We start from the raw sequence: 9,790 nt of genomic DNA on the forward strand, positions 1-9,790 counted from the left end.
GGGCCACCTCCCCCCACCAGAAACCCAAGTGCAGCCCTCCCCTCTCCCACACCCAACAGCAGCTGGCCCGTCCCCTCCGCCTATTTCTGTAAGACGCTGCTCGCTCCCGGGACGGCTGCCCCTGCCTCTGCCGGACAAGCCCTCTGCCACGCCCTGGCTTCCCACCAGCCTTTGGTGGAGACGAAGGTCCTGGTACCCACATCCCTGTGTGCTAGAGGGGAACAGGCAGAGCTGCTCTCAGGAGGGAGACAAGTCACACGCGAGGCCTGAGGTGTCGGTCAGAAGGTGCTTTATTGAAGGGCGGGGGCTCCAACATCTCGTGGCAGCTACAACCTGGGGACAGAGGGGAGGCTGAGGGTGGATGGGGGGGGCCACATCCTCCTCCACGTGACACCCCTTCTTCCGGTTTGGGCCCTTCCATTTCCCCTCGGGGACCCTCCCTGGTCTGACTCTGGGGTCAGGTGGCTCTGGCAGGCTGACCCTGTCCCAGGCCTGGCCGAGGGAGCATCGCTCCATCACTGGCTACAGCAACCGGGTCTGGGAGGGGCCCCGGGACCGCCGGAGACCACTGGGGAGAAGGGGAGCGCCACTCACTGGATCTCGCGGAACGCCCGCTTCTCCACCAGCTTCACTTTGTACTTGCGCTTGAACCTGGGGGAGGGAGGAGAGAGCAGTCGGCGACCTAAGCCCATCTGGCACCCATCCGGCGGGGGAAGGTTCCCGATGCCCGCCCCACATGGCAGGCCCCGGCTCTCACTTGGCTCGCTCCCGAGGCTCGATCATGTTTCTTCTCTGGAAGCTCTTGAACCGGTCACGGAGGATGTTGCCCTCAGGCTGCGAGACACGGACAGGGAGGCCTCAGCTGGTGCTAGGCAGAAACCCCAGGGCCCTGACTGCTCCACAGGGTCCAGTGGAGGGGGAGTCCGCCCCGCAGTCCCCCCATTAGTCAAGGCCCCGAGTCTGGCCTCACGTACACCAGGGGCTCAGCCTGGCCCTGACTCATGGGGTGATAGGTACTGACCCATGGGCCGGCCCTGAGCTGGGCTTGGAGGAAGCAACACGAAGGAGGCTGGAGAAGGGGGAATGGGTGTGGCCGGCAGGGGAGCGCAGGGGCAGAGGTGGGGTCAGAAGAAGGGTGCACAGTTGGCCCACTACAAGTACAGCTGGCTGGAGCCCCAAGGCGCGTCAGACCACACAGGGTCTGTGGCTGTGTGAGCTGGGCTTCCTCCCGGGGGCACTGGGGAGCCACAGCAGGCTCCGAGTGGGGGAGGAACAGGGTCTATTCTGAGCTTTAGAAAGACCCCTCTGGGACTGCAGACGCTGAGAGTGGGGCCCGCAGACCAGGAGCTACAATGGGACCTGGCCAGGAGGAACGGTCTTCTGAGGGCCCCAGGCTGCAACTATCCATCACTCGGCCCCTCACCACCCACGGGGACCCCGTGCCCTCAGCCCCCAGGCATCAGCCCAACCAGCCCAGCCTGGGGGCAGCCATGATGTCGCCCATAGTCCCCGGGGGACACGGGGAGCAAGGATGGGTATCATCACCAGGCACGGGTGTCTCCCCTGCAGCCCCCCAGCCCCCCAGCCAGACAAGTACCTTCAGGGTCCTGAGTGAGTCAGACAGCTCCGAGCTGAGCTGCACGTCAATGTCGGGGTCCTGATACCTGGGGAATACGGGGCGTCCGGTGGGGGGGGGGTGAGGTGAGCCTGGCCCAGGACACAGGGCCAAAGACCCCTCTTGGGAACAAGAGGCCGGGCAGTGGGGTTGAGAACACGGAACTCTGGGGGAAAGAGATGGTCTCCCAGGAGAGGCCCAGGCTGAGCAAAGATAGGAAGGCGCCAGATAGGGGATTTGGACTCCTCCCAGACTCCCAGGGAGCCCCCAGCCCAGGCCTCACTTGAGCCGCCCCAGCCGGCGGGGTCTGTCCGCCTCTGCCAGCCGCTGTGCCTGCCGCCGCTCCCGCTGTCGAGCCAGCTCCGCCAGCCGCTGCGCTACCTGCGCCTTGATCCCGCGCAGCCTGAAGATCTGCTGGTGCCGAAGCCGGGCGGCCCGCACCGCAGCCTGCTGCACCCTCTGCGGGGACGGGCAAGGTCAGGGGCCAGGTCGAGCACCACCTCGCCCCGGGGGGCCTTTCCTCCACCTGCTCCCAGGTCACAGCAGCTGTTTCTCCACAGCGCTTGCTTTCCTTTCTTAAAAATTTTATTTATTTGTTTTTGGCTGCACTGGGTCTTCACTGCCGTGCCTGGGCTTTCTCTAGTTGCCGCAAGCGGGGGCTACTCTTCACTGCAGTGTGTGGGCTTCTCATTGTGATGGCTTCTCTTGTTGCAGAGTACGGGCTCAAGGCACGCGGGTTTCATTAGTTGTGGCACGCGGGCTCAGTAGTTGTGGCTCACGGGCTCTAGAGCACAGGCTCAGTAGTTGTGGTGCACGGGCTTAGCTGCATTAGTTGTGGCACGCGGGCTCAGTAGTTGTGGCTCACGGGCTCTAGAGCACAGGCTCAGTAGTTGTGGTGCACGGGCTTAGCTGCTCTGTGGTATGTGGGATCTTCCCGGACCAGGGCTCGAACCCGTGTCCCCTGCGCTGGCAGGCGGATTCTTAACCACTGCGCCACCAGGGAAGCCCAGTGCTTGTTTCGTGAACTGACCTTCCTTATCCGTTTCTCTCTGTCTGTGGTTCATAAAGCCTCCCCAGCCCCCACCCCCGAACATCATCACCAGGGCAGCAGGGCCTGACCTGGCGTGTTCCCCACTGCATCCTCTGAGCCCAGAGAGGCATCTGGAAGATGCCAGGAACTAGGTCTCAGCTGACAAAGGAGCTTCAAGGATCCCAAACAGCCCAAAAAAAGCAGGCTGCAGGCAGGAGAAACCAGGCTGTGGGACTGGGCAGAGCAGACTGGAGCCCAGGGTGCTCACCAGCATCCGGGCAGCCTTCTCCCGCCGCCGCTGCTGCTCCGTCTTCTTCTCCACGGAGGCTGGGCGGACGGCTGTGGGCGAGGCCTCTGCTCCCGTGGCCTGGTCTCCTCCAACCTCGGGACCCTCGTCCTGGCCCTCGCCGGGCTCCCCTTCCCCATCCGACTCCTCCAGCAGCCCCTGGCACATCTCCTGGAAGGCAGACTCCTGGGGAGAGGGGGCAGGTCAGGCGCAAGGCAGGGAGCGGGCGGGAAGGGTGGGCGAGTGGGCCTGGGCTCACCTGGGTGGCGGCCTGCTCCGAGGCCGGCGGGGCCAGCTGCCGCTCCAGCTTCTCTGCTGCCTTCTGCCGCAGCAGCTCCACCTCATGAGCCGCCCGGAGCAGGGTCTGGGAGGGGGCGGGGATGCAGGTGAGGACCCAGGCCCTGGAGGCCTCTCCTGGGAGTTACAGACCCAGCCCTTTTACCTCCCACCTGCACCTCCACCCCAGGGCTCAGCCCACTCCCCTCGATGGCCCAGGCGCCCCCTCCTCTCCCTGGCCTCCCTGCACCGGCCAAAGGGGGCTTCTCATCCCTAATCTCACATCTGCTCTGCCTGTCCTCTTAAAGGACAGTCTGGTCTCTACACGCCGCAGGGTTCCACTTCTAGGCAGTGCCCTGAACAGGCACGCGCACAGACAGGAAGAAGTGGTGGCTGCCCGAGACCAGGGGAAATGGGGAACTGGGGGTGACGGCTGATGGGCATTCGCTTTCTTTCTGGGGTGATGAAAATGTTCTAAATTTGACTGTAGTGATGGCCACACAACTCTGCATATACTAAACACCACTGAATTGAGTCCTGTAGGTGGGTGATTCACATGCATGGAAATTATATCCTGATAAAACGATTATATTAAAAAAGAGAGAAAAAGAAAACGACAACAGCTCCCCGTGAGCGACAGCCTCTGCGAGCAGCCTCCTCTGCCTGTGGCCAGCCTCATCCTCTCAATGTTTCGCGCGGCGCTGTTTGTCCCGTAGTTGCTGTTCCCTGGGAGAGGGACACGGCCCCCTGCCCCTGGTCAGCTAAGAGTCTGTCTCACGGGGAACAATGCTGAACAGCATTCACAGGAGCACCTGCATCTACTCAGTGACCTCGATTTCTCTCCAGGAACCCGAGCTCCCCGAGGGTGGGGGTTTGTCCCCTCTGTTCGTGACATCTGTACCCGACAGATTTCTGTGAGATAAACACTGACTCTTGCCACCAGCTTTTCCTGTTGCTAAACTACCTTCACCCTTGCACAAAGCTTACTAGGTCACACGTTTTGTTGCCAACAGTTAAAAGTCTTTTTTTTTTTTTTTTTTAGTTGAAAGCCTTTTGCATTTATGTCCCACAGAGTTCCTGAGACGTGCCACAGTCTCACGCATCTCTGGGCCTTTGCACGTGCCTCTCCCTCCGACTGGAACACCCCCATTCCTTCCTCTCTTACCATAACAAACTGCCCCCAGTCTCAGCTCTGATGCCCCATTCTCCAGCAAGCCCTCCCTGACTCCCAAGGCTGGGTCTGATGCCCCCTCGTGCCCTTCCATCCCAGCCCTGCCCACTCTGGGTCATCACTGTGCACGAACAGTTCTGTCTCCCCGACTGGACCACAAGCCCTGGGAGGGCATGCTGACCAAATGGCCAAGCAGCGAGTGAGAGGCCCGGCGGGGCGGCGTACCTGGTGGTCCTCAAAGGTCGGGTTGTAGGAAGCTCCCGCGGGCATCACCTCCACGGCAGGCGCCTTGGAGGGCTTGGTGTGGAGACGCTGCGGCCGCTGGAGGAGGACAAGACCAAGGCAGGCTAAGGCCTGGGAGCGCCATGACTCAAGCTCCCACAAGTGCTGGGACCCGGGCCCGGGAGGCGGCAGAGGCCTCAGCACGGCGCACGGCCTTCAAGCTGGGAGGTGCCTGCGGCAGCTGGAACAATGGACAGCTGGTACCGCAGGCGCGGCAACCCCAGGACGAGCACGCAGGGACTCCGCTTGTCTTTCCTGAGTAGGGTTCCTGTCGCCAGAGCGGTGGGGAGGGGTGACACTTGCAAAACCGTATGGTACAGTCATCAGGCCATAGCTGAGATCGGCAGCTGCGCCTGGCAGAGGGCATGAGGTTCTGTGTCTGTCAGTGCAGGACACCGCAGACAAGGGCTGACAGACACTTAGAGTGTAGCCCTGCGCCCCCGGGAGCTTGGGAGAAACGCAGGGCCACGGGCTCACCTGAAACCAGCTAACCAGAACCTGCACTTTAACAAACCCCCAGGGGACCCGAGTGCACGCTCAGCTCTGAGCAGCATCTCCTCGTCTGGACTTGCCACGTCCCTGCACGGCTGGCCTCCACCCCAGCAAAGGCTCCCCGTCTACAGCAGAAGCCTGGGGGTCGCCCCTGACGCCCCCTGCTCCTCCCCACAGCCAACTGCCCGCTAGGCTGGGTGCTTCTGCCCGAAGACTTGCCTTGGGTCACCCCCTTCACCCCCGCGCTGGGGTGCCCGGCCCCACCTGTCCCACCTCCTCAGAGCATCCCACAATCCCACCGCTCCCGTGTGCAAAAGCACTTAGGATAAAAGCCCACAGCCCCAAGTGGGCTCCCGCAGCCTTCTCCCACCCCCGACCAGCGGGTCTCCGCACCCTACAGCCGCGCCCTCACTGGAGGCTCCGCCCCCCATCTCTGCAGGCTCGCTCACGACACCAGGTCTCCTGCCCCTTAGTACCATCTTACTTTCCAGTGAAGGTTCCCCTCATCTCCCTGAAGCACGTCCCACCGACCTGCCACCACTCTGCTCTGTGCCCTGGAGGCGGCACTGCCTGCCTGGCTCCAGCAAGTGGGCTCCCGGTCACAGGACGGTCGGGCTCTGACGCTGAGGCTCTACGGCCTGAACGCTCCCCAGCCCCGCGCTCTGACCCCTATCCCCCAGGACGCCCTTCTGACGAATTCTCACCTTCACACCTTTCTTCTTGGTCTGCTCCAGGAAAAAAGGGTCCTGGCGCTCCAAGGGCCGGTCCAGAGGGTCTGCGGAGGCAGCGAGGGGCAGCTGCTGGGGGAACATCGGGGCCCCGAGGGGCTCCCTCCCAGCCCTCCTCCCTTAAGACGGCACCGAAGAACTGACTGCAAGATGGCCCGGGAAGGACTGACTCTCAGACCCCACAGGGCTTCGAACGCCAGGCAAAAGAGCATGTGGACAGGGTCCAGAAAGCAGAGGAGACCCCAGGCGGAGGGGCAGGAGCCGGCCCGCTTGCAAAAGGGGAGCGCGAGCAGGAAAACGGTGCCACTTCAAGACTCCTGACTCTGCCGAAGACCCTCAAAGCAACCCCCGCAGGGCGCCCCCCTTAGACACGGCGCGCCGCAGCTGCGACACTCACTGTCTTTGACCCAAAGGTCGTAGAAGGGCCGCTCAACCGTGTCCTGTGGCCCCGGCTTGGCTTTGGCCACAGGAGGGTGGAGGAGCCGGGCCTGAGCCCTGCGCACCTCCCGGGGCAACTCGCCCTGCTCTGCCAGCCTCTCCCATAGCTGCTCCTTCCGCTTGAGCTTCCTGGCGTTGGGGACCTGGTGGGCGCGGATGCTGGGCCAGGGAGAAGCGGCACAGGCGCAGCGGGTGAGGCGAGCTCCCCCTGCCCCCGCCAGGCATCCCAGCACCTCCTCCCTCCACAGGGGGCCTCCTCACTCGATCCAGCAGCTTCAGAGACCACCTCCCCATGTCTGCCCCCAGCCCAGGTCTCTCTCCTGAGCCCCAGACCTAACAACACAACAGCCCCTGGGGCCCTTGCCCTGGATGTCTCCCAGGGACCTCACACACCATTTCACAACCAACCTCAGCATCGCTCCACTGTCCGCCCCATCAGCCATCCACGCCCCACCCCCACTTCAGGGGTCAGTCACTAAGCCCTGCCTGACCCATCCCCTGGCCGTGGCTGCCCACCCAGCCCTCCCTTCCATCCCCAGAGCCCTCGGCCACGTCCAGGCCCATCCTCGCCTGCCCCGCCACAGCACCCTGGCCCCAGCCTCACTGCCTCCAATCCGCTCTCCAAAGCGCAAATCCGACCCCATCCTCCCCTCCAGTGCCCTTCACCTATCACCCTCCCTCCCCAGAATTCCTTTAGGGTCAGGAAGTGAATAGGGCCTGCACAGAAGGGTGTGAGGCCAGAACCAAAGGGGAAGGAGGGTCTGGGGCTGGTGGGACACTCACTCTTTGGGTGCAGGGACCTTGGACGTGTTCTCTAGGATGAGGTCGATCCGAAGGGGTTTCTTGAGAAGAAGCGACCTCTTCTGACCTTTGGTCCTCTTCTTGTTTGGCTCTGGGGGTGGAAGAAAGGAAAGAATTAAGGCCTCAGGCCTCCTCACTACCCAAGACCAACTTCCCACTCCCCTCATTCCGGCTCCTCTGGAGACCTGCATCCCAGTACAGACGTGGAGGGCCCAGGCTGACCCCAGGCTCCCACTTGAGGAAAGAGGCCCCCGCAAGGGCAGGGCCCAGGGTGCCCAAGCTGTGACTCCCCACACCACACCCATTTCCTGGGCCAGCTGGAGGCAGCCCTGTGCTGGGGACACAGAGGAGTCAGACCCACAGCCCTGCAGACAAGGGGCTTCCAGAGGCAACAGGGAAGAGGCCACAGAACCACTAACGCTAACTAGGAAGAAAGCAGGTGGTCAGGCGACATGAGGCCCAGGGAGCTGGACTCAGGACCCAAGACAGCCGATTCTCAGTGCAACAGAATTTTCTGCTTTTACTTCTAAAGCCTAACAGTAAAAAGAACTCTAGAACAACACATACTAGGATGGAATCCGCATCCTTCCATTTGCTAAAGGACCTCATGAAAGTGACTTTCCTCCCCTGTGCTGCCAAAACGAGGTTTAATGCCTACCTCACAGGATCAGGCGGAGATGTACTGGGTTGACCAAAAACGTCGTTCGGGGTTTGCCATAACATCTTACGGAAAAACCCAAACAAACTTTTTGGCCAACCCAATAATTGCAGCTGACCACTGAACAACATGGGTTTGAACTGCGAGAGTCCACTTATACCAAGGTTTGTTTCAACAGCAAATACTACAGGAACACACGATCTGCAGTTAGTTGAATCCACAGATGTGGAACCAAGGTACAGAGGGCCGACTACAAATTACACGTAGATTTTCGACCCCATGGAACGTCAGCACCCCTGACCCCTGCATCGTTCAAGGGTCCATTGTATTTCGACTCCACAGCACAGTGATCACCCGTGAAAGCGCGCAATCGCTGTTATCCTTCTGCTTTTTTTTTTTTTTTTAAAAATCTAAAGCAGAATCTGTAACTACTTCCTCGCCTGTTCACCAGGGCAGCTCCCTGCCTTTACTCTTCTGTTCACAGAGCAGATCTCCTCACTCCTGTGAAAGTCGACCTCTTTAATAACCCTTCCTTACCTGCTCACTCAAAGACTGCTCTCCCCCAAGAGGTCCTTTCACTTCCCTTAGACCAGACCCCTTGACTGACCTCATACGTGCTCATCAAGGCCATCCTGCTGCTACAGCAGCCTGACGTTTTGCTCATTAAAGCTATCGGCTTTCCCGTTCAAACGGACTCCTCAGCTTTTCTAGACGCTCCTTAAAACAAGTCGCTTATCCTTCATCTGTTTCTCCAGGTATTGACAGTGAACCTTATTACTCACTGAAGCAAACCCTAACTTGCTTCTCCTCCACTTGTTTTAGAAGGTCCCGACCCTGCATTTTGGCAAATTAAAGCAAGCGGGTCAAGAAGGATCTCTTATTCAAGTTGATCCTTTTGTTCTCATTAAAGGAAAAACAGGTACGATTCCTTACAGCAAGTCCCTGACTTGGTTTTCTGCAAATTAACGGAGACCTCCTGATTTATGATTATCTACTCAACAAGGCAGACCCCGACTGGATTCCCTGGGCATTGAGACCTCTCTGAAACCTCAGAAGAAAAAATGAGTTCTTTAGGTTAGTTCCTAACTTGCTTTCTGTTCATTCCAGGTCCTCTTGTTTATACAGTAAATACCTTTTTTTTGCAGGCGTTTTCCACCCAAGCCACGTCATTAACACAGGTCCTTTTAGAGGCTGAGAGAGCCTCACTAAGGACTCATCATCGCCATACACCCGCCACAAAAACCCTTTCTCACCTTCATTCTTGGAGCCAGTGTCCACGAAGAAGAGTTTTTCATCGGGGGCCTCTGATATCAAGCCACTGGAAGATAGAAATTCAGAATGTCAGCCATACATGTTGGGGAGAGGAGCATGAAGCTAAGAAAGGAACAGGTTTAACCTCTCCGGGCTCAGCTTTCCTGTTATGCTCATTCAAGTACAAGCTTCCCGCCTGGGACCCCTCCAGGCCAGAGCTCCTCCCTCCGGTTTGCAGAATTTACTACGTAAAACGCACTCAACTAGGCTGGGTGCGTGGTACGTACTGATATCAGAAAAGTGTTTGTGGTTTACCTAGATTCTAATTTAACTGGGCGTCTTGTACCCGGTGACCCTATCAAGTCCCACAGGCCGTCACCCGGAGTTCCCAGTCTAACCCCTCGGCTTCCCCAGCGGTGCCAGACAGGGGCTCCCAGGCCCCCGGAAGTCCCCCCAGGCAGCTCGGCCTCGCACCCCGCCACAGAGAACTTGGCCCACCTGTCCGCAGTCCCGCCCCACTCACCCGCTCGTGCGCTCCTGCAGCCGCACGTCCTCCAGGAACTGATCGACCTCCAATCCCAGCGGCTCCTGAGCGAGCCGCCGCCAGCCCCGCTTCTTATTTCTTGGGCCTCGCCGCCGCCGCCTCAGCGCCGGGTCCACCGAAGTGGGCCGCAGCCCCAGGAAGCCAGAATTGGCCTCGCTTTTCGAGCACTGCCCGCCACCACCACCACCCCTTCCCACCGCCATCTTGTTAAAGGAAGA

The 9,790-nt window shown here is 60.1% G+C and overlaps 1 protein-coding gene across 2 annotated transcripts; it reads right to left on the bottom strand.

Moving 5' to 3' along the window:
• Positions 1 to 272: 272 nt before the first annotated feature.
• NOP53 (NOP53 ribosome biogenesis factor) lies at positions 273 to 9,790 on the bottom strand (the record flags this gene model as incomplete). 2 transcript variants are annotated; one of them, XM_082677480.1, is made up of 13 exons in its annotated part: positions 9,552 to 9,779; positions 9,031 to 9,095; positions 7,102 to 7,210; positions 6,278 to 6,477; positions 5,857 to 5,927; positions 4,604 to 4,699; positions 3,191 to 3,295; positions 2,914 to 3,117; positions 1,899 to 2,074; positions 1,598 to 1,664; positions 758 to 834; positions 595 to 651; positions 273 to 333 (listed from the first exon to the last, which is right to left on the bottom strand). In XM_082677480.1, exons 1-13 carry the CDS (start codon positions 9,773 to 9,775, stop codon positions 327 to 329), a joined length of 1,458 nt encoding a protein of 485 aa, XP_082533606.1. In that variant the 5' UTR covers positions 9,776 to 9,779. The 2 variants fall into 2 exon arrangements, with proteins under 2 accessions (XP_082533606.1, XP_082533605.1); XM_082677479.1 differs by lacking the exon at positions 273 to 333 and having other exon boundaries at positions 591 to 651; positions 9,552 to 9,790.

This window comes from Grampus griseus (assembly GCF_964374135.1).
Source record: "Grampus griseus genome assembly, chromosome: 19".
Lineage (NCBI taxonomy): Eukaryota > Metazoa > Chordata > Mammalia > Artiodactyla > Delphinidae > Grampus > Grampus griseus.